The 25,451-nt window shown below is 37.3% G+C and overlaps 1 protein-coding gene across 2 annotated transcripts in view; it reads left to right on the top strand.

Moving 5' to 3' along the window:
* Nucleotides 1-20,564, top strand: part of PSMD14 (proteasome 26S subunit, non-ATPase 14) — a 99,887-nt gene extending 79,323 nt beyond the window's left edge. For both annotated transcript variants that reach the window (XM_040644571.1, XM_040644570.1), the window contains exons 9-12: nucleotides 3,587-3,661; nucleotides 6,739-6,864; nucleotides 17,619-17,681; nucleotides 20,148-20,564. In XM_040644571.1, the coding sequence (XP_040500505.1) occupies nucleotides 3,587-3,661; nucleotides 6,739-6,864; nucleotides 17,619-17,681; nucleotides 20,148-20,246 (363 nt within the window). In that variant the 3' untranslated portion in view covers nucleotides 20,247-20,564. The remainder of the gene's footprint in view (nucleotides 1-3,586; nucleotides 3,662-6,738; nucleotides 6,865-17,618; nucleotides 17,682-20,147) is intronic.
* The last annotated feature ends 4,887 nt before the right edge of the window (nucleotides 20,565-25,451 follow it).

Here is a 25,451-nt window from a genome sequence, read left to right as displayed (position 1 = left end):
CAATCCCTTTACATAAAATACCATCTTACACAGTTCATTCCAACCTGATAGTTGACTTCCTCTCATAAACTGCTTATATTTTTATTCCATAGTTTCTGCCACCTTTGATCATATATCACTACAGTTCTAAGTTTATTACTTTTCCTTCTCACTATTATTTATGCTGTAGTGGTTTAGACAGCCTTGAACATTCTTTGGGATTAGGTATCTAGTCTCCCAAAGATATTTGTAATACTTAAGTTTAATAAATCACATGAATGAACAAATACAGAAATATAAATAATTCAAAAGGTGATTGATTTTGAAGTTGATTTCACTGTAATGATTGTGTATTTGTTTTGTATATTTGTCATATTAACAAAGTTATGAATCTCTACTCTAAAGATTAAGGGGCACCTGGGTGGCTCAGTCATTAAGCGTTTGCCTTCAGTTCAGGTCATGATCCCAGTATTCTGGGATTGAGCCCCACATCGGGCTTCCTGCTCAGCAGGNNNNCTGCTTCTCCCTCTCCCACTCCCCCTGCTTGTGTTCCCTCTCTTGCTGCCTCTCTCTGTCAAATAAATAAATAAAATATTTTTTTTAAAAATCCTTTAAATAAAAAAAAATAAAGATTAACTAAAGCAGCATAGAAATAACCAGGAAGTTAATCAGTGGGATCTCAAAACTCCCCTTTGTCTATGGTCCTTCGAACAATTCTTTATCTAAAATAGGTAGCCCCTTAGACTGGTTAGAGTACGAACCTAGGCAGAACTTGCTTCTTGAAAAGTTGGCAAGGTTTGAGCAAAGAAAACAAGGGTCAGGATATACAAGAAGCAATTAAATAAGCTCACCACTGTTAGTAAATTCAAAACGTTTTCTCCTAGAAACAGTGCTTTAAAAGGTGACTGATTGGGGCGCCTGGGTTGCTCAGTCGTTAAGCGTCTGCCTTCGGTTCAAGTCATGATCCCAGGGTCCCAGGATCGAGCCCCGCATTGAGCTCCCTGCTCAGCGGGAAGCCTGCTTCTCCCTCTCCCACTCCCCTTGCTTGTGTTCCCTCTCTTGCTGTGTCTCTGTGTCAAATAAATTAAAATCTTAAAAATTAAAATAAAATAAAAAATAAATAAAATAAAAGGTGACTGATTTCCCAGATCAGCCACTAAAAGGTTAAAATAGCCCACAGTATAGAGAATCAAACTATAAGAATGCTTCTATGAGAAACTCTTGTGGATTTTAGCTAATTAATGAATGAGTTTGGGGAACATACCTGTTTTAATGAAGAATTGCCTAAATTTTCTTAAGTCCATCATATGGTTGTTAAGTGTAAATTAAAAAGTAAAGTAATGATGTTTTAAGAAATTTCCTAGCTATAAAACTTTCTCCTTTATCTGCCTGACATACTATGGCATTTGCTAGTATATTCTGTTTAATTTGCAATTTAACCCCTCTGAGGGGTCAGTTCTCCCTCTTGATAAAACTAATCTTCTGTTTGGCATATGCTGTCTCAACTTGTTGACTAAATTGATTAATTTGAGAGAATTTATTATTCACTGAGGCTGTGTTTTTGGGACTCATGTGGAAGGCATACTGTACATCGCCAGTTTACTTGTGATTTGGCGTGTACTGGGGGTACACAGCTGGTGAGTAAGTGAAATTGGAAGACTCCTTGAGGATATCATTTTATTTAAACTTACGTATTTTTTAATCATAATACCTGCTAATCTTTCATGCTGCCTGTGTTAGTTTTACTGCTTTTATTAATGTCATTAAAAATCAAGTACGTAGTACCTTCAAATACCAAACTGTATATTTAAGCAGTATAGTTAATCTCCAAAAGTGGGACTGTAGGCCCACTGGCCTATTTCTTTCTTTATTGGCCATAGCTGTTACTAGCTTTATGGCTCCTGTGTAGAATTATGTAGTCAGGGCATTGCACAAAGGTGGTTCGATGAGGGGGCAATTGGCAACTGAAATCTAGTGTAAGTTCCGCTCTCCAGTCAGCCTTTATCCACTGGGAAGACTAGGTACCTTTTTCTAATTCTTCCACCCAAGGGATACACTTCCTAATTTACATAAATATGAGTACATATTAAAGAAGGCCCTGATTAATTCTACTTGTTGATCTGCACAGAGTTTCTGAGCACTGAAATTTAATTCGCTACTCTTGATGATGATTAAGATGGATAAGGATTTAATAGATACACCTTAGTACTTTAGTTTTGTACATCAACCATTTTATTATAGCAGATGTTAGGATAAGAATGGATTGTTATAGTACATATGTAAAATGTTTTAGTACTTGGTGGAGTGATCTTTTGCTGGCATTGTTTTAAAATAAGCTGGCCATGCTTTGTTTTTATCCTGATCCTTTAAAGTATAAATACTTAATCCAAGAATTTCCTAAGACACATTGTGGCACACTATGGTAAAACAAACATGGGCTTTGGAGTCAGAAATACTTGGGTTCAGATCTCACCTTTGCCTTGCTGTAAAACTGGGACAGATTAAGATTTGTGTCATATTCTCTTCGTCTGTCAAAATACAAATAGAACCAACCTTACTGGGTTGTTACGAAGATTAGAAGACCTCGTGTACAAAGCAGATGCTGGGTACTCACTAAACGTGTTATTTCTAGCCCTTCTACCTCAACACTTTAATGCCTTCACTGTAAAAATTCAGTAATTAGAGAGTGCAGTGGTGGTTTGGGTTAGCTTTATCTTTATATCTGAGCTAACCCTAAAGCCCCTTTTGTTTTTATACTTGTTGAAAATAAGTCCAAGGTGTATTTCTGTACTTGCATGTCTTACTAGGCTGATAGAGGATCCCCCAGAATACCATTCTGAACCCCATTTGAACATCTGTTGTTAGAGTTCAATATTTGAGCAGTTGTGAATGGATTACATCACAGGCAGGGTTATCATTTCTTAATAAAGGCATGTCATTAGCTTAAATTTTTATTATGATCTGCCTGTTTGTCTTAGAGAAGTCAAGTGCAGTGGAAAAAATTCTGGTTAGTGAAATTGCCTGTCACTGGATAAGATCATGAGGCAAATATAAGTAGACCCAGTAAAGAACAAACTCCACTTTGTTAATTTGGAGACATGTGTGGACACCCATTATTTGAATCTGTTAGAGCTGACTTAAGAAAAAGAGAAACCCCAGATTAATGTCATGGGTGGAAAAATAGGTGTATTATTATGATTGAATGTTAGACTTTTCTTTTGAAATAACAAAAAGACCCCTAGATATCATAAAATCAGATTATGTATTTTTATAAATTATGTATTATTTATAAATTATGAATAATTAATTTATAACTTAGATTATGATGGAGTCAGACCCTATCTCTGACTCTGAGCGAGGCTACTGAAACTTTTGAATTTGTGCTGCTGTGTATGATATTTTAAAGAATGTGTGACCCATACCCCTAAACCTCACTTCTAAACTTGTAGCTGAGGAAAAGTATATTTTCTTTTAATTTTTATTTAGGTTACAGCCTTATTTTAGAAGAGAGTAAAGGTGTTGTCTACAGCATATGTCAGTGGTTTCAAACTAATTTTTTACATGCAAAACATTAATTTGTCTTTTATCTAATCTTTTATCTATATAGGCGTTAATTCATGGACTAAACAGACACTATTACTCCATTACTATTAACTACCGGAAAAATGAACTGGAACAGAAGGTAAGTTAATCTTAGAGAGGGGGAAAAAAGTCTTTTTCAGACCGTTTAAACTATTACCTAATATATTTGAATCTGAATTGTTGACCTTGTTCATTGATGTGTTCAAAGATTTTTTCATTCCTGATGAATTACAGGAACATAAAATAAAGGAATATTTTATTGGACATATTGAAAGATGTTTTACCTTTTTGGTAGATGCTAAAACAAGAGAATAAGTAGGAAACAAACATTTCTGTTTGATTTTATGATTAATTAGAAAAATCTTTCTCCTTGTTCTGTGATTTTTCTGATTAATTTATCTTTTTCCAATAAAATGACCTTTTGAAACTTTTTCCACATTTAAAAGGAATAAATTAGATTATAACTGTGTAGTACTTAAAAAAATACTCTATTCACATAGGGTAAATGAAAGGTGAGTCAAAAGGGAAATGCAGTAGGGTTTTCAGATATTTAAAGCTAGATTCTTACCCTTTTTTATACGAGGCAATTTTTTAAATTTGGTTACCGTAAAAAGGACCTAACATCTTGGTGGGTTAGCGTTCTTTTGTTTCTACTATTTTAGGATTATTTCAAATAATACCAAATATATAAGTCTTCCTATTACTTATTGAAATTACAGTCTGAACTGCTTTTCTATTTTTTTTTTTTACTATTACAATTAGTCATCTTCCAAATTAGCTTCTTGTATATCTCCCTGAGAAAGACTTAAAATAATTTTTAAGAACCCCGAGTACTATTGGTAGCCATAAATTTTGGCTCTATGTGACTCTCAAGTCCAAACATGGTAAGTAATCAGGAGTAAATAAGACCTTACTTAACTGATCGAAACTATTCCTCACAAAGGTACCTTAGAAGGTAATTCTAGTGCATGAGGTGAATGGGAAGTGGGATAAGTTGGGCTGTCCATATTGCCTCTTCTTACTACCAAATGACCTCCATTTTTAATGTCATTTATATATTGTGGGGGAAGATGTGCTGTTTAAGATTTTAATTAAAAGAAGAATTCTGTTTTGTTAAGTTTTATAAACCACTGTTTTCAAAGGTCAAAGCTACCAGTAAACTCACCCAAAGGTCCTGTGTGCTTGAGCATGACGATGAGTGAGGGGCTGCAGGGGCCAGTTCTTCTCTGGCCCAACAGAAGACACGGAGCCATACATCTTTCTTGCAGCTGTTTGCCTATGTTCCAAAGTTTTTATGTGCTAGATTTAGTTGATAGCTTGAAGGATATTTTCAACACTTAATTTTTAATTTTTATAGAATAGGTACAGACTATGAAAAAGAGCACCAGTCAGGTACAAACTGAAAGATTTATTCACATATGTAAATATTTTATCAGTCTGATATCTGACACCCAACTGTTTGGAAATATCCAGCTAATTACATCGACTTTTCCCCTTTTTTGATGCCTCAGAACTTACCACTATTCTTGGCATAAAAGATGACACACATAAATACCTACATAAGTTAATTAATGTTATGTTTATGCTCCTAGTCGCTCAGTTTAGGAGCTTTTATAGTACTAGAAGCCCTGCCTTTACTCTTATCCCACCAACCTGTATGTTTACCTTCAAACATATTCAAGGGTCACAGTGGAATCCCTGTTTAGGCACGGTAGGGATATCCTCATGCTCTGTGGGAACTTTGCTTTTGAAGTGGTAGGAAAAATCCAGTTCTCAACACTTAACTATAGGTAGCTTTGTAACATATATAGTTGCAGCTGCACCAAAATTTTCTGAAGTTGTATTTTCTAGAACACTTTTCAGTGGAGAAGATGAGAAGCAGTCAAAGAAATTGGAGTTACTTGTGCAGAATTTTCTCAGTTTTTTTGCACACTGCTCTTACCTCCATGGGCCCTTGAATGGGAATGGAGGAATTTGGAGCTTTGTGTCTTGCAAAGTCTCATAGGTGATTTTTGACATGCAGCTTATTCTCCAGCATTAAAAAAAAAAACAAAAATCTTTGTACCACATATAACTGCAAAACTCTAAGCAAGTAGAATAGTTTTCTAAACTAAACCCAACACTTGAGGTATATCTCCAGATCATGGCTCATGGGTCTCACAAGATAGACTGGTCCTAATGGTAAAAGAACAACAACCATTTTTTTTTCCCACAAAGATTTTATCAGTCATTTTAAAAAGTTAATTGTAAGTTCAACTAAAGAACATTTATAGAGTAATAAGACTAAGAAAAACTGTCTTAGGACTCTAACCTTGAAAACTTAGGAAGTTTGAAGAATATGTACTCAGAACGAGGAGTCTAGCTTGAGAAGCAAGGAACTAAGGTGTTTAGTTCATGATCACTAATAGGGTCTGAGCCTAGTTTGCTGCTTTGATTGTAGACTGGACAAATCTGTGGTTTCCTGGCCAGTTTCATGACTTTTCATTCTGATAGGAAGTTTCCATTTTAAAAATTATGAATGGAATATTAGAATTAAAAAGAAACTTAGAGAGTTATGAGACCTTAGCTCATAGATATATAAACTGAGGCTCAGAAAGATTTACATGAAGTCATTCAGTGAATGGGACATTTACTTGCTTACCGTGGCCTTTGAAAGTTGGGCTATATGAACTGTTAGAGACCTTGTGTGTAATGTTAGTAGTTTTACTGATTCATTCATTCGTTTATGCATTCAGCAAATGTTTATTGAATGTCTGCTATGATTAGATTAGATATTGTTCTAGAATCTAGATCTTGGTGATCTTGAAATCAGCAGGTCAATAATAAGGCAAGATAAGGGAAGACAGATGTTTAAGAGTGTGTGAGGTGACTTTTTTATATAGTGTAGTGAGGTGAGGCGTCGATCTCTAAGGAAATGAGAAATGTAAGCCATGCAAAGATAAGGAAAATAGCCTTTGAGGCAGAAGGACAGCAAGTACAAAGGCCGTGGCATTGGAATACTCCTGAGGTTATATTAATATAAATTTAGGAGAATTTTTATTCAAGTTTAAGTTAATAAAATTAAGTTTTAAATTCATTCATTAATTCCGAAGTTTTTTTGTGAAATTGTTTCTCAATTCAAGTGAAGGAAATACCCTTGGTATAGGAAAATAATTACTTTTTCTTTATATTTTTTAGATGTTGCTAAATTTGCATAAGAAGAGTTGGATGGAAGGTTTGACACTTCAGGACTACAGTGAACACTGTAAACACAATGAATCAGTGGTAAAAGAGATGTTGGAATTAGCCAAGAATTATAATAAGGTGAAAGTTACTTCTAACGATTATTTCTTTCTTATAATCTTTGAAATATGTATGATTAGATGGCAAACATGGTATAAATATATACATAGTTAAAAATAGAGTGGCCTGTTTTCTAGATCAGACAGTGAATATTTGGGACTTTGCAGGCCATCCAGTCTGTTGGCAGCTACTCAACTCTGCTGTCGTAGTATAAACGTAGCCACAGACAATACATAAAGGAGTGAGTGAGGCCGTGTTTCAGTACAGCTTTATTTTATTTTATTTTTTTTAATTTTTTAAACATTTTATTTATTTATCTGACAGAGAACAAGAGAGCAGAAGCAGGGGAAGCCGGCAGAGGGAGAGGGAGAAGCAGTCTCTCCACTGAGCAGGGAACCCAATGTGGGGTTTGATCCCAGGATCCAGGGATCATGACCTGAGCCAAAGGCAGTCGTTTAACTGACTGAGCCACCCAGGCACGCCAGTACAACTTTATTTAATAAAACAGGCAGCTGGCTAGATCTTGGCCCATGGGCTATAGTTTGCCAACCCTATTTTAGACCATATAAAATAGTTTTACATTTGAGATTTCTCGATTATCCAGAGGGCTTTTTCTTGGAAGGAAAGGGGAAACAAGGAGATGTAGGATAATAACAACAGCATTTAATACTTCTGCACATAGTTTAGTTTATGAACTTTTCTTTTTTTCATCTAATAAGTGTCTGTTGAAAACCTGCTGTGTGCCAGGCACTGGGGATATTGTAAGAAGCAAGACTTGTCCTCACAGTGCTTATTTTCTGGTAGGGGAAACAAAGTAAACAGAGAAACGACATAATGATATATTGTGATTGGTGATATGAAGATGTTTAAAAAGTTATATTTTTTGGAATCCCCTGAAAATATTTATTGTGTGCTAAAATACATGTGGCCATAATATTTTCGTTCATAAATTTATATTATTTTACAATCCTGAAATTAAAAAAATACTTGAACTATGACTTAAAATGTATCTTCTTGGGGCGCCTGGGTGGCTCAGTCGTTAAGCGTCTGCCTTTGGCTCAGGGCGTGATCCCAGCGTTCTGGGATCAAGCCCCACATCAGGCTCCTCTGCTGGAAGCCTGCTTCTTCCTCTCCCACTCCCCCTGCTTGTGTTCCCTCTCTCGCTGCCTGTCTCTCTCTGTCAAATAAATAAAATAAAATCTTTAAAAAAAAAAAGTATCTTCTGTGTTGTATTAGTTTCCAAGGGCTGCCTTAACAAACTACAATAAACTGAGTATTTTAAAACAAATATATTCCCTCATGATTATGGAGGCTAAAAGTCTAAAATCAAGGTATTGGCAGCCTCCAGGGAAAGATATTTCCTTTCCTTTTCCAGATCCTTTAGTCCAAGGCTTTCTTTAGCTTGTGACAACTCCAATCTCTAACCAGAGTTAGGATTTCAACATATTTGGTGGAGAGGTGGGACAGATTCAGCCTAACATGTATTTTCCTGCTTTCTTGACCAAAAACCCACATAGAGTAGTTTTTACATTTTGACCCAGAATATGCAAATATATATGTGTGTATATAAAGTTCCAACAAAAGTTTTGCAAAATAATATTTACCCTTATTACATGTGATATATTGTTTTTTGTTATTTTACTCAATTTTATTGTTTCAATTATATATATATACATATTATATACATATACATATAGCTTGCAACCCATTAATGTATTGAAAACCTGCAATTTGTAAAACATACAAATTATACAGTGTTTTGTCTACAGTATTTATTGAATATCTCCTGTACAAGTTGCAGTGGAAAATAGGGATCCTTCCTTCATTTATAGGAAAACAGAGGCAGTAAAAAAAATTCACCAATGATCAGAATAGTAGGCCAAAATTGGTGTGTTTCTTAACACCTTAGTATTCAGTTTGTCCACAGACCAGCTATCAGTATCACCTAGGATCTTGTTAGAAATGCAGACTCTCAGGCCTACTGAATGAGAATCTACATTTGATCAAGATTTTCAGAGATTTGTAAACTCATTTGTATACAAGTTAGAAGTTAGAACTGCCCTAGAGAAGTCCATAGTGAAGTCCCGTAGAGATTCAGAGCCTTTTGCTTTCAGTTGTGGGAGACCCAGGATGCTGTCTTAGAGAATAACAGTATTTGAACTAGACCTTAAAGCTTGAATAAGATTGGACATACAGAGAAATGTTACACTAGGCAAAATAAACATTATGGGCAAAGGCTAAGAGAAAAGGCAAAGACACCTTTAGGAGTGTCGAGTTTGGCTCGAGTGTATAATATATGAGGGTGAATAGGGGAGGGTAGTTTTTTTAGAAGTCAAATAACAGAGCTTGGAATATCAGGATAGAGTTATTTTTGACCAGGAGCATGATATACCCAGAACCTGACTCTAAAAATGTAATTTGACAAGAGTATAAAAGGAGTGTGCTGTAAGAGGAGATTTGGAATGGACGCTCTGTTTAGGAGGAGCTTGCTATTATCTAAACAAAAGGTACTAAGTATCAGCTTTACTGCAGTGACATTGGGAACAGAGACATCAGTAGACAAATAAAACATGGCACCCGTTGGATGGATGAAGTGAAAGAAGAAGGGGGAGTCAAGGATGAATTCAGGGTTTCCTGCCTAGGTGACTTGAAGTATGTTAGTACTATTAAAATTTTCCAATTTAGAAGTAGAAGGATTGAGAAAGGAGATAGAGTTCTATTTTAAACAAGCAGTGGAAATATAGGACTAAAATTTAATGGTAAGAGCTAGAGCTTAAAATTTTGGAGACAATTAAAATTGATACTGGTTGTTGCACCAAAAAGTAATATTTCTCTTTTTACATTAACCACATCTTACCAAAATAAATATTAGCCAAGAGACAGTATATAAAATTTGCCACGTATAGCAAGACGTCTTTGGAGAGAGTTTAGCTTTGAGAAAAAGTTGATGGGCCCATACAAACTAAATTCCAGCAGAATTCGGTCTGACTTTGAGATCATGCCCTGATTTATATATAGTGTTCCAGCTGGAAATCTCCATTGATTCTAGATACAGCGAAAAAAAAATTTTTTTCTTTCTAGTATATGTTTTCATGTTGTGATATTAAAGAGAAAGAAGTAGTTTGTCATACTTAAAATAGCTATTAACCTTTTATACATTAGTGACTTAAGTAATATTATTCAGCAGACTGTAGGAATGGTTTTCATTTCTCTGTAACATTGCAAGTTTAAGTAAATTCATATTGGTACCACTGCCAGGAAATAACCTATTTATGGTTACTGCTGCCCATCCACAGAAGTTTTTCCTATTTTACAGTTTTAAAAAATCTCTGTAGTACTCAAAAACTTGTAAGGTTTGGTTATAAAATGAAAACAATGTGTAAGCTGTGATATGAAGGAGTCCAAATTTGAGAATGTAATTCCCTCTGTGATTGAAAGAGAATGTGGTGGAGTTTTTAGTAACACTTAAAATATAAAAAGAAAGGCCCATGCTACCAATTCTTCATAGTATTCTTTTTAATTGGTTGGTGTCTTAAACTAAGGTAATTACCGTTAGGTGCCAGTTAGCTCCTAAAGTGAAGAAAGATTAGAAAATAATTAAATTCCTTTGTCCCAACTTTTCTATTTCAAGTCCGAATTCCACACAAAGATTCTGCTTGATTACTAGTCATTGATTTCTCTGATTACTGAACTACAACACCTACATTCTCTTATTCCAGATCTCCTAATTTATTCATGCTAAGATGCATCAAAATATAAAATATTGATAATATTTGATTGGTTATTTGTAAGTGAATGTGCAAGTGAAAAATGAATTGTAGAAGAGTATTTTAAGAATAACAGAGACATAAAAATTTGCCTTGTTTTCAAATGCGTAGCCCCTATAAATCTGAGATCTGACAGTTTACCTTTCAGGTAGAAATAGTACTTGTTCTGTAACCTGAAAGAAAATTCAGTTATGGAGTGCCTGGGTGGTTCAGTTGGTTAAGTGTCTGCCTTTGGCTCAAGTCATGATCTCGGGGTCCTGGGATTGAGCCCCACATCGGGCTCCCTGCTTCTCCCTCTTCCTCTGCTGCTCCCCCTGCTTGTGTGCGCACTCTCTCTCTCTCTAATAATTAAATTTAAAAAAAACTTAGAAAATTCATGTATATTTTTTATATATGAATATATATATTTTTTACATATAAAACATAATTATATGACTACATTTGGCTTACTACAGTAGCTATTTTAAGTAGGAAAATGGTTTTTTGCTAGTGTAATAAGATAAGAAAAACAAAATAATATGTAAATAGTGGGAAAACCAGGCCAGATTATCATTATTTAAGTATGATAGGATATGTTTGCAATCAAACAGAAATCTAAGAGACTAAACTAGCAAATTGTTAAAACTCTTACAATAGAGAATTACGTAGATGGTAACCAAGCAGTTACAGAGGCTGAAACCAGTTGAAAAATATAATAGGCAGCAGATCAGTTCATAGCATCCAAAATTACAAAATACTTAGAAATAATTACCATAAGAAATAAATGTATATGACATATTTGAATAATACTAAAAACATTTTCAGATAGATTCCCTTGTTTCCAAATAGGAAGATTCAGTATTGTAAAGCTGCTGTCAAGCTTCCCAAAGATTACTTTAATGCCAGTAAGAATATCAATGAGGTTTTAAAGTTTTGATAACTTGACAGTAAAGTTTATCTGCAATAAAAATAACTAACATTTATTGAATGCTTGTTAGGAGTCAGACTGGGAGAAAATATTTGTACTGGTAATACAGAAAGGGCTAGTATCCAAAAAATGCATATAATATCCAAAGAATCCCTATAAAATAGTTTTAAAAAACAATCATTTAGACAAAAGAGCTAGAAAACTCACTGAAGACAAATAGCATATAAACATGAAAAGACAAGTTCAACCTTATTAAGTGGTCAAAGAAAAAAATTAAAATTATAAATAGAATTTTTTTCTTTTCAAATATAAAAAACAATTTGGGAAAATGCATCACTAGTGGGTTAGTAAAGTCACATAACATTTTTGGAGGCCATCTTTCAATTTTAAATGCATATAACTCTTAAAACTAATGTGTTCTCTTTTAAGGGTTTATTATGAAGAATAAAATTCTGTAAGTACTGACTTAGAGAAGTATTTACAACCTGCTATTATCTAAAAAATTAAATTACAGAACAATATGAAAAGTTTCTACTATGTTACCTTCCCTTTTCTTTTCAAAGATACCTGTCTTGGGGCACCTGGGTGGCTCAGTCAGTTAAGCATCTGCCTTGTGTCTGCCTTCTGCTCAGGTCATGATCCTGGGGTCCTGGGATTGAGCACTGCATTAGGCTCCCTGCTCAGTGGGGAGTCTGCTTCTCCCTCTGCCTCTGCCCTCCGCCTGTGCTCTCTCTCAAACAAATGAATAAAAAGCTTAAAAAAAAAAAAAAGTACCTATCTCCCATTTATCTCAACATATTACGTTGTTAACGCTGTCACTTCAAAGGTGGAAAGCAGGGAAATGATATACTTTATGTAAATCCTGCCTTATTTTCAGTTTTTGCATTAACCAGATGTTACTTATATCTAAGATTGTGTTAGCTCAAAGTGGCAATGGCTTCAACAAGATAGAAATGTAGGTCTCAGGGGTGCCTGGGTGGCACAGTGGTTAAGCGTCTGCCTTCGGCTCAGGGCGTGATCCCGGCGTTATGGGATCGAGCCCCACATCAGGCTCCTCCACTGTGAGCCTGCTCTTCCTCTCCCACTCCCCCTGCTTGTGTTCCCTCTCTCGCTGGCTGTCTCTATCTCTGTCAAATAAATAAATAAAATCTTTAAAAAAAAAAAAAAAGAAAGAAATGTAGGTCTCAAAAAAAAGAAATGCAGGTTTCTGGCAACTCAAGGCCAGTAGGAAACTTTGAAGTCATCATGAACCCAGATTCCTTCTGTGTCGGGGGGGGGGGTGTTAAGATTTACTTATTTATTTGAGAGAGAGAGAGTGTGTGTTTGCGGGGGTGGTGGGGCAGAGGGAGAGAGAATCTCAAGCAGACTCCCCACTCATCGTGGAGCCTGACTTAGGGCTCAGTCTCACAACCCTGAGATCATGACCTGAGCGAAACCAAGAGTTGGGATGTTCAACCAACCGAGCCATGCAGGGGCCCCAAACCCAGATTCCTTCTGTCTTTTGCTCCACTTCCCTTATATTGGCTTCCAACCTGTAGATATCCTCCTGATTCATGGTGATTGCTAGAGCTTTAGCCATCCCATCGGAGTTACCAGCAACAGGTAAAAAAGGAAGGGCAAAGGGGGGTGACTTCCCAGCTAAATCAGTTCCCTGTCACAATCCTTTTCTTAAGTCCTACCCAGCAGCACTTCTGATTATATTTCATTAGCAGAACTCAAGTGGACACACCTTGCTTTGTCTTTTACCTGGTCTTTTACCTGGGACCATCACTGTCTTTACTAAAATCAGGGTTATATTACAAACGAAGGGGAAAATATATGTTGGGTAGGCATCAAATAGATTCTGCCATAGGAATTTTTTCAACAAGCTGAACTACAATTTCTATTATGTATGCACACACATACACACATGATCTTTATTGTATATCTCTATTTTGTGTAATTACACTTCAAAATTGGATTCCCTGTAATATTTTTAGAAAGAATTTATGCTGTTCAACAGCCACTTATTAAATCATGAACTTGGCTTTGTTATTATTCAGGATGTGTCATTAAAAACTAATCATTTCCTGAATTGTCATGAATGTCGCTTCAAGGTCTTTGGAGATAGATAGTACTGTTGAAGTCACAATTGCATTGCTTATTGGCTGTATGGCTCTGTGTGTCCCTGTTGTTCTCCATGCACACTCCATTTTTGTATATTTCATACTGCATTGCAACTTGAGATTTATAGGCAAGTAAAGCCCAAATGGGAGCTCCTTGAAGAGCAAGAACTATCTTATTCAGAATGAGTGCTTATTGAATATGTAAGATGAAAATTCTGTTGAGGACATGTATAGAATGTACTGGAGTGTTATAAGCTATTCCAAAAGGAGAGTTAGAAGTATGTTTTTTATAATAGAGCATTGCTCGGATTAGCATATAGTTTCTCAAAGGAGGTGGTGCCTAATTTCTTCATATGTAAAATGTAGATTAACTACTTCACTGGGATGTTTTAAGGATTCGGTAAATTAATATTTGTAAAAGCATATATATGGTAATATTTAATTACTGATAGTGGTAGGAAAACCAATTTTATGCTCTCCAAACTCACGCCTCTTATCCTGTCTTAGATTTCTAATTGTTTCATCTTTGTTGATTTTGCTTTCCCAAGTATGTTTTATAAAAGCCACTTCTTTAAACTCATTCTCTACTGCCTTAATCCAGTAATGTGATTTTCAGTTACACAGTCAATACATTGACCTCACATAAAATCAAGAAAGAAGTAAAATACATTATTTTAAAATTCACTAGCAGTTACTCAGAGCTTGTTCAATGGTGAGAAAAAATTGCCATGTATGTGATTTTAGAAAGCATGTGCTCAAATGGGAGTATGGCATGTTGTAGAGTGAAGAAGGTTAACATTTCAAAGGGAAAAGAAGAAGCCCAAGGACTAGAGAAGTATGAAGTAAAATAAGAGACACGGTGTCATAAAAGCAGAGAGGTTAAAAGACTAGAAGGGAAAACAGGTATTGGAGAAGCTCTTAAAGGTGTTTAGAAAGTTCAAGAAAACTGAGTTCGTTGGAATTTACCTGGTGGAGATCCTTAAAAGAGTATTAATGAAGTGCAAAGAATCCAGTCCATATTTATTAAAGGGTAAATTAAATGGTAGAATCTAAGATACAGGTTTTCCATTTAAGAAATTTGACCATTATCAGAAAAAAGAGAATGAAGTTAATGGGTTCATAAAAGCCTCTTTAAGATGGGGGTACATCTGAGGGGATTATGATAACATAACAGACCAAATTCTAGGAATTTCTTAGAACTCTGCAGACCGTGCATGATGGGATAGCCATCTGGGGGTCTTTGTTGATAAACTGTTAAAAACGTTTCTAGTGTGAATAGCCACAAACATTTTCAGTGCTTTTTTGTTGGTTGAGTAAACCGAAGAGCATGAATGCAAAAGCAAAATTTGATGCCAAATCACAGAAGTTGCCATAAACACAGAAGTTCCCCTAGTGAGGACACTGCCTGTGCCTGAATTTCATTTGTTTCTGCTGCTACCATTTCTTAATTTTTCCTGGTGACTAGCCAGATTAGAACTATGAATGAAGACAAACTGGTCTTGCCCAGATGGTAGATGAGATATAGGTGACTTAGGTAAGTGGAGAAAATATTTATGGGTTTGATGTGATGATCTGGTCTGATCTGGTCTGTCTTAGAATGAAAAAGATGTGCTTATTCTTTGTCATGGGGGTTTGCAACCTTAGTATATGCCTAAATCTACAGCTGCTCCTCATTTTCCAGATGGCATCTATGGCTGGGAGTACTTTTTACCATCTGCACTTCTCAAAGAGTTTGTGAACTCTCTCTTTTAATTATTGGAAATGGAAAAACTAATTGGTAAAGTGGTTAAATGATGTAAAAGATAAAGTTGGAGCTTTTCACATTCTGTTTAACCTTTTAAATAAGATCAGTGCTTTAAATGCTTTTTGACTTTCATCTTTGCATACCTGCCATCTTTGATATTTGCAGTACTCCAAAATACTTTGTAATAACTATTTGTACATTGACTGGTATTTTGAGCCAAATTCCAAAACTCGTACCTCCTTCCAGTACTGTACTGTTTTTGACATGTGCATAGAGCAACTAACACTGAATGAATGCAGAGTACAAACTTATGTGAATTGTTCCATTCATCCAATAATGTTTTCAAGTCGGTAAGGTGTAGTTTCATGATTTGTAAAAGTAATTGAGAAAAACAAACTTTTTATGTGTTGCTCATGTTTCTATATATGTAAAACATGGAGATAGTGGGAGAAGCAATTTCCTGCTTAGGTAATACTTTTTTAACTAGCTGAGCATAATAGGAGTGACATCTGACTCTGAAAATGAACATATTCTCTATCTAGGGAATTCTAGATTTGGAGTGTTATTAGGTTTTAGTTTTTCTTCTTCCAGTTTTATGAGATGTATTTTCTTAATGATGTGTTGTAAATAAGTATCCCCTAATAATCAGTAGATACAGTACTTACCATCTTTTCTCTTTAGGCAGGTTCTACTGGGGAAAATTCTCTAGATAGTTTGTCCATTTATAAAATTAGACACTTGCCATCTTTGCTCATTTTCAAGTTCTCTGTTTACAAAACTATTAAGAAGGTGTGAAATGCAGCCAAACTTCCCAGTTTATGGGAAATGTCTGATGATTGCATTTCCTACATGTTCATTGTTCACACATGAAGAAATTTGGCAGCTGCGAGATTATTAAGTTTAGAGTATCCAAATCTAACCCTCACTGGGATTTTGGTTTCCTGCTTTCCACCCCCACCATCTCACCCCTTTTGTAATCATATTTGTGGTAAGTGCTATGGTATTATTTCTTAAGGTTGACGATCCTTCAGTTTTCTTTGTTTGCCATTTATCAGACGCTATGAATAAATCATAGACCAGGAGCTCACCTGATACAGAGTCCTGGCTTCACACAGAAACATCCCCCAACTCTTAAGGAGGTTCCTTCTCAGTAAAGAGTTTTTATGGTGGTGCCATTATTGAGAGAGGGACAGTGATGGTAGCTAATCTACATGCTGTAATTATTTCGTTATTACTTGCTAGAAAATTTATGGTCATACACATGAGTTTGTAACTAACTGAAAATAATAGAAAATGGTTTGTGTATATTGTTTTGGTTGATTTAATTTTTACTTGATTTGGCTTTTAATTCTAGTAAGCTTTTCCTGTTGAAAACTTCAGATTACTCTGTTTCTTCATGATTACTAAAGATCAGTCGTGGAAAAGTGAGATGTTTTTTCTGAATACATGTACTACTTTTAGAGATTTAAATATGTAGAGTTATGAAGGGAGAAAACTATATGATTTGTTAAGTGGATCAAAAGGCAGCAGCTCCTTTGATCCTAAGAGCTGCCGATAGTTAAATAGATCCTGGGTGTGCATGTGTTCAGTTGACAAGAAAAAGGAGACAAAGAAATGGGAAGTTGGGGCAGAGGTGTAATGAAAGTAGGACAAGGAAAAGAAGATAGACTAGTACTAGTTAGCACCATGATGCCATAAGCAACTGCCTCAGGTACTTGTCTCCTCCACTTTAGCCATCCCTCAAGAATGCTGTAATGTCCAGATGGTGAACACTACCATGTGGAGGTCAAGTTTGACATATTCAGTGTCTTTTATGTATTTCTTAAGTCTGTTTTCAAAATGATGGTGGTGGGGTGCCTCGGTGGCTCAGTCGGTTAAGTGTCTGCCTTTGGCTTGGTTCGTGATCCTGGGGTCCTGGGATGGAGCTCCGCATGGAGTTGGGCTCCCTGCTCAGTGGGGAGCCTGCCTCTCCCTTTGCCACTCCCCCTGCTCGTGCTCTCTCTCGCTCACTCGCTCTCAGATTAAATAAATAAATTTTTTTTAAAAAGTAAAAATAAATGATGGTGGTAATAGTTATTATTACACTGAAGGTTATTCTGAAGATTAGCAAACTTGCTTTTTTGTTTAGTAAGTCACTTGAATAAAAGGTTCTGTGAATGAAAATTATGATCACCATTGTCTTCAGTGAGTATTCTGCAGTGGGAAAAGTAAATTTAGAATTTGAAACTCTGTCCTTTGTGTTTCATTCACAGGCTGTAGAAGAAGAAGATAAGATGACACCTGAACAGCTGGCAATAAAGAATGTTGGCAAGCAGGTGAGGTATACACCGTAGTAGGTTATGCAGTCGCGCGATAACGCGCTCTTGTAGAGTTCAAACTGTTTTAGGGCCTGTGTATGATTTTTTTCCCCTTGTTTGTTCACTCTACATTTTTCTTTTGTCATGTAAATATGCTAATTTTTAAAGGTCACTGAATTATTTGATGTCAGATTCTCTTTGCCACGTATAGTGAAGTCACAAATATATCTGTGAGATACTATAGTGAAAATAACTCACTAGAAATAAATGAGGAAACTTACATCCTGAGTTAATTTTTCAAGTATTATTTTTACTTGAAATAATATTATCATCGAGGATAATAGAATGGTTTATTTCATATGTAACAGTTTTTTAAATGATACAGTTTGTCAATATGTAGGCTTCGGTATATAGGTAATGTTCCTGAGAAGGCTGAGAGCCCCATTGGATTATAGTGAGTGAGGAGAAAAGGTTTTAAGTATTTGCTCTTTCACATTTCCAAGACGAAATATATATTTTAGTTCCTATTTTCTGAGGGTTGGGGGAACACACCAACCAATTAAAAGAATCTACAGATTAATTAGACTGTTTTTTAAAGAATGTTGATTACATTTTTTTTCATTTCATGGAACATGGTTATCATATTGCTGATGTTGGCAGAATCTTGATATTTCAGATGCAAGACACTAAGCTGTCTTTGCTTTCAGCCATCCTACCATATGCTCTGATCCCATCACATCTCACAAGCTATGTAGGTTTGGGCCAGGACCATTCTTGGATGGGAAATCTCTAAGAATCACCCAGCTGCCACAAGAAGTAATGTAGATAACTGAGGGAAGTGTGTTACCAATTCACTACAAAACCAGTTACTCCAATAGAGCAGTAGGGGCAAAGGTCTGACTTAAATGTCATAATTAGTGAAATTAAATCTCACTACATTCTGAATATTATAATTTAAAAACAGCTAGAACCCTCCCCAAACAAAATGAAATACAGTTCATCTTCTTCTCTCATCCTGTGTGATCTAGTTAGTTACCTTGTCTTTTCCCACTACTTATTGGAGTCTAATATATATTATTAGATCACCAACTTGGAGTCTTGCACTTTATAGAACCACTAACTGCTTTTTGAATAAATGACTCTGAGGGTATGATGTAGATTTTATTTTCACAGTTAGCAACAACTAAAAGGTCTAAATTAAAATAAGGCTGAAAAATATGTCATGGGCAAAGTTGAATAATCACCAGAATCATTTTTTTTAATCTAGCACTTCACTGGTTTAGCCTATTGCGTGGCAAAAGCAAAACTGTCTGTAATGGAATCAGATCACTATCTTTTTCTCCTGCCAGTCTTTCTCAGACACTTTCACCTAAAATGTCCTAAGGCTGATTTCTGAAATAAGGAAAATTTAATATGTGGTCTAATTACTTGAAATTATTTGTAGCATGTAATATTTCTGTGTTGTTTAAGGAACTCAAGCATATATTAAAATTGTAATTTAGAAAAGAACAGCCAAGAAATAATTCCAGTGATGAGCATTTGTTTAAAGTTAGGAGTCTTGGGTATTTTAGCAATACCCATACAAAAAAAATGCTTTAATTGAGAGGTTTTTATTGTGTGCAATATATATATTTTAAAGCTTTCACATTTAGCTGAAATACTTCATTCAGCTCAGCCTTAAACATAAATATCAATTAAGCATTTTAATTTAACTTCATTTATTACAGTGTTATTTTAAGCCTCATTTTTAACTCCGATGTTTCCAATGTAGATTTGATCAGGTTTCAGTTAAAAGATTGTATCTAGGTACTTTCTGTGATACTTTATTTTTTCAAAATAGCTGCAGAAAATATTTATTCTTACCATTATTTTATACATATTATATACATGTAAAATATGTGTATCTTAACATTGTATTTAAATTTTTAAACAACAGTGGCTTTTGATCCAAGAATATTTCCTGAATCATTTAAAGCACTTTTTCCTGAAATATTAAACATTAAAATTATACAGGAATTAAATCTAAATTAAAATTACAGAGGAAATGATGAGAGAGAATTCACATTGAACTCTTACCTATTGGTACATCTGTGAGTAAAGAACCCACTCAGACAGTCAATAAATATGAATGGCAGAAAATGTGCACCCATACTGGGGCTTCTGCACACTTACAAATGCTTATACTTTGTTTTTAAAAAATCAGATGCGGCGGCTATATAGAATTCCTTGTTACTCTTTGTAATTTCTGATACAGAGTCATGGCACTGATTGTGTAAAGCAGTTTTTCATTGTGCAAACTATTATTTTATCAGGTACTTAATTGTTTAATACATTTAGTAATCCTAGAATATAACAACATATTAGGAAAATTAAATTATAAAATATATATAAATTTAGGTTTGGCTTTCTTTACCAGTTTCATGAACTACTTAAACTAAGTAATAATGTGGTTCCTTTTTTTTCTTTCCTTATTTTTTTATTTAGGACCCCAAACGTCATTTGGAGGAACATGTGGATGTACTTATGACTTCAAATATTGTCCAGTGTTTAGCAGCTATGTTGGATACTGTCGTATTTAAATAAAACAATGCAAAAAGCTATTGGTGATACTTTTCAGCGTATATTCCTCTATTGTTCCTAATGCTCAAAATCAAGGGACCTCTGAAGGTGTGTTTGGTTAAATGTAAGACATCTGGCATCATTTGCAGCACTGTAACACCTTCAGTCTCAGTTGTGCAATTACTTCTGTTTCTTTAGTCAGGGTCTTTGCAGATTCCAAAGTTGTATAAGAATACATCAAAGTGGACAAATTTTGTTAAGATCCCATTTAATATTTGAAGAAATCAGTAACACAAATATATTTTGATTGTTGCTTACAAAATAAAATACATTTACAATCTATGTCTCCTGAGGTTTTTTGGCACTGGGTGGAATTGACAGAATAACATTTGACAGTGCTCTCGAAATCTCACACAAAGCTATGTTTCTCTTTGCAATTTAAGATCTTATAACACATAAAACATCGACGTGATAACAAAACTTCACAAATGTAGAATGATTGCCATTAAGGAGTTGCTACCCCATTAGTGCGTAACCCAGAAAAAAAATGTTGACATATTTTATTAAAAGTATCTGTCACAAATTAACATTGTATAGTCAATATCTTAACATATACTTTCCAGGATTTCAGAGGAATACATTTAAGAAGAAAAAGGGGACAATGTTAATTTAGGCATTATTATTTTTTTAAGGAGTACATTCTACCAACGTTGAGATTATCTGGGAGTTGCCTGCTGCAAACTCCACTAGACTTTTTGTTAAGACAGCCATAGAAGGTATATAATCTCTTCAAAGCAAATTGAGAAAAGTCCCCATATGTGAGTTTAATATCATAAGCACATAAGAAATAATTTTGTTATTGTTTTCTCTCACCTTTCCCAAATTAAAAGTACTCCGTTTTCTGATAAAGACAAAAATTTGACTAATGGCAGGTTTTATAGATGATCTTATCCCTCAACATGTTTCTAACCCAATATACATAAATAACTGCCCCCATTAATACTCATGGCATAGCACCATTCTGGGTACACCAAGGAGTATGGGAAAACATACGGAGACAGATTTAATTCTTGTCTGTACCCTTTGTGAAAATATGGTAAAAATGTTTGTTTCTAAGGCTTCATTAAAAGAGGGTTTTACTTGGGGACTTGGAATTTAGGCTTAACCCCTACTAGAGGTGATGGGAATGTGGTGGACCAAATTACTGTCCTATTTGAACAATTCTAGGCTCTTATTGGTTGCCTAATGAACAGTTACCAGAAACTAAAAGTAGAAATGGCTTAAATTCCCACTGTGTTTCACAGTCTCTTTTTTGGTGGAATAAGAGGTATTCCGAGCGTTTGCTTATCTTGTGGCTTTTTCTCATATATAGTCATAGTATGTTTTATGTAGGACATGTAATATGTATTAATTTAATTGTTGAGATTACAACAGCTAACCATTTACAATTAAAATATAAGTGGAAGTTAGCAGAAGTTTTCCTTTTGCCTAATTTAATCTTGTGCAGACTTTTTTGGATACATGGTTTTTCCCCTTACATAAATAGGGTTCTATGATTTATTTCATGGACACTCATTAGAGCTAGTCAATATTTTTTTCATACAGTATGCCCTTAGAAGAAGGCCTCAATAATCCAGAGGCTGTTCTCAACATTCCATTTGAAATGCTTGGTTTTTCATTTTAGTCTCCTGAAAACATCTCCTGAGAAGGCTTACCCAATGCCTGCCTTTTGCTCTTATTTGATCACCTCATTGCCGTGGATTCCCCACAACCAGTACCACTTTCTACTACTTGGTCCATGTTGGAAAAACTCCCAATTTCAAAACCTTACCAGGATCCCTCCTGGCAAAAACCTGCATTTTCTTTCGAGATTTGGAATGGATCAAAATTAGGATGCCCTGAGTCTCAATGAACATTTTGTCCTGGAATGTCCAGCTATTTTAGCAGCGGCCTGATGGCTCAGGTCCAGTTAGGCATTGAAACGACTTACTTAATCACAAGCTCAATAAGGTGTGTATGTGCTTACACATACATAAAGCATCTTTACCCATCTACTATCCAGCGTTAAAGCAGCACAAGAACCAAAGCTCCTGCTTGCCTCTAGTATAGAGATGTCCCTGCTTTCCTCTTTGACTAACATGGGGCCATTGGAAGCTCCAACCTCACTATACAGTGTGATCTGCCTGGACCACGAGCACCTGGCTCTTCTGGGAGCTCATTATATATACAGAATCCAGACCCCCCACTTCAGGACCTGAATCAAGAATCAAGAATTCTGGCATGGTTCATATGCACTTTAAAGTCTGAGAATCCCTGCTGCACACAAGTATGGCTCAAGAGCAGGTGTGCTGATCTTGAGGAAAGTGAGTTTTCCCTTTTGAGCATATGTAAGTTCAAGACATAGCCTGTAATGAGGAATACTGAATTTAGTACTGGTAATCTTAAATCAGAATGCACATTTATCTCCTATTCCAATTCCTTAAAAACTGAGGAAGGTGCCCTCTATTCCTTTTCTATACTTTAACATTTCATTTTTGCATTCTACATTCTTTAAAAAGTTAATTCAGGATGCCACGAATGAGAAAGCCTCAAGAGCCCAGGTGCAGTCTCGCCTTTTTGGCTACCTACTTAAAGGCTCTTGTCCCAATGAGAAAGGGGCGGAGGGTAACCTTGGAAGCAGGGGACAGAGAGGCGCTCAGAGACAAAGAAGTTAATGATCTAAGAAAGGAGAAAACTCGAATAGCTAAAATTGGGCAAAAACCTCTCAGGAGAAATGGTGGTGGAAGGCAAAGGGCATAAAAAACAAGTGTCAAATAGTGGCATAGCTACCGCCCCCTCCCCCGCACCCCAACGCCTCAACAGCCAAGGCCCAGCTTGTCGATGACGCTTCATGGCCAGGAGCTGAGATTTGCTTCCGAAAGGAAAAATGGGTCTGGCTGTATTTTTCTCTCAGAAAACCGTCTCGGCTTCATTCGGACATCTGGTCACCCACTTGTCCAGCCCAGGGCGGTCCGCGCTGGGCCTGGCTCGCGGCGCCCCGCTGGAGGCCACAGCTGGTGCCCTCTGCAGCCAAGGCGCCCAGCCCGCCTCGGGGACTCAGGCTGGGCTCCGCGCTGACCGTTCGGCCCACTGAGGCAGCGCTCTTTAAAAAGGCGCCCGCCTAGGCGGAAGTAGAGTCTGGTTAACCCCTCTCTGCCCAAGTCCAGGACCCACCCTATGTCCCCAGCGCCGCTTTCCGTCAGGGAGGTGCCGAGGCCCGAGGAGGGCTGACGCGTGCTCTCGAAGGCTTCGGCTGCACCGGCCGGAGGTTCCCGGGCCGTGCCTCTGCCCCTGGAAGAGTGTGTGCCCCTGGTGTCTGCGCCAGCGCGGCTCTGCCCAGGCTCCCTGAGTCTCCCGGGCGGCGGCTGCCTCTGGGGACCGCCGGGGAGCTGGGCAGCCTAAGCTCAGGCCGCTCGGGGACGTTAGACAATGCACCAGAGCCGGGCGGATGGCCGGGCGGATGGCCGGGCGCGGGGAGGGCCATTCAGGCTGCCAGCCCTAGCAGTGCTCGGCGCGGAGCCCGCCCGCCTGTCGGCCAGCCTGCGGGGCCCAACTGAGCTCCCGCCGCGCGCCTCCTCCTCCTTCCCGCGCGGCTCGGCGTCCCGGGGAAAGCCGCAGGAGGGCAGATTGGCGGGTGCCGCCACCGGAAGCAACTTGGGGCGGATGAAGCCTCTGTGCTCTTGGCCCTCAGGTCCAGGCGCAGGGCTGGGCTCCTCTCTAGACCCAGTACTGGGAGATTTCTGCCGACATCGCAGGGTCGCTTTGGGCCTCGTGCTATTTATTTGTGCCAATATCTTTTTAAATTGGTTATTTTCTCTATTCCTCCGTTGATTCTTCCTCATTTTAAACTTACTGGCACGGGTTTGTTTTTTTTTTCCCCTCCCCTCCAGATTATATAAACGTTGCACACACACACACACACACACGCACACACACACGCACACGTCTTCGGTATCGATCACTGCGTTGACACCACTTCCACTCTGTCTCCCCAGATCAGCGCTTCCAGCGAACCCATTTGCACGAGGACTCGGCCCTTTCTTTTCCTGGCGAGGCTTTTGAACCTTGTCGCCAAGCCAGTACCTCAGAGAGAAGGAAGTGCAGTGGGACGCGCGGCATGCATGGCGCCTGCCCCCAGTTAGATGCTCTTCAGATAATCTGCAACCAAGCTCGCTGATAAAATATTTAGTAAAGACCTCGTAAACATCACTGCAAATACATTAAGGCACTTCAGCCCGACAGCTTATGATTATTTCAAAACTTAAAAAGGTGATCATGGATTGTCACTGTTTCAGTGCTCGAGCAAGAAACCGAACCTTCCCGAGGTGGGCGGATGGGTGGGTGAGTTGCAGCTTTTCGCCCCCACTTCTCCCCCCTCCCGCTCACTTTCATCGCTGTGGCTCTCAGCAGCAGTGATTTATTTATTTATGTATGTAGTTAAAAAGGTGTGCGTGGGGGGGGGCGGTTCGCCGAGGACACGCAGGACCTGCTCACAAAGGACTGGCTCAGGTGTTATGTGCTTCCGTATTAACTGGAAAAGACAGACTCTGGAACTTTTACAGGGCGAGAAGAGGCCACCGGCTCGCGCTTTGTATACTTTGCACTTGAAATCGTTACATTCAACTGAATATTTGGCTCATTCAGATCCGAAAAGTCTCCTAGCATCATCGAATTCCCTCCTCCGCCCCTCGGCTCGAGAGGAGGGAGGTGGGGGGAAGGTAGGAAAATGTTTAGTAAATTGCACATCTTTGAATCTTCCTAAAGCAGTGGTCACAAAGCTTAAAGGTGACACAACAGTGCTCACGTAAAGCCAACACACATTCCCCACCCCCCAAGCCAACAATAAAATCATCCCCTTCAATTTGCCATGATCGTCGCGACCAGGAGCCAGGTGATTATCCTAATTAATGTCTATCTAATTAAATTACTGTCAGCAGTTAACCAATGGCAGGAGCCGTTTCATCGGCTGCACAAGCAGCAAGATCAAAAGTGAGCCTTTTCTGATTGCTGCATAGTGTCAATTGGCCAATCTCTTCTCCCAGGGAAAAAAAAAAGTAAATCAAACCTTTGAGAAGCATTTGCTGGTTGAAGTGCTTTCTGTCTAGTGAGGGGGTCTGTGGATTTCTAGTTTATGATAAATAGGACTTTAAAAACCAGGGACAGGAGGGCGAGTGTTCAGGTTCTAGAGCT

The sequence above is a fragment of the Ursus maritimus genome, unplaced genomic scaffold (assembly GCF_017311325.1).
Source record: "Ursus maritimus isolate PB19 unplaced genomic scaffold, ASM1731132v1 scaffold_1, whole genome shotgun sequence".
NCBI lineage: Eukaryota > Metazoa > Chordata > Mammalia > Carnivora > Ursidae > Ursus > Ursus maritimus.
The sequence above is the reverse complement of the archived record's forward strand: the minus strand, read 5'-3'. Positions and strand labels throughout refer to the sequence as shown.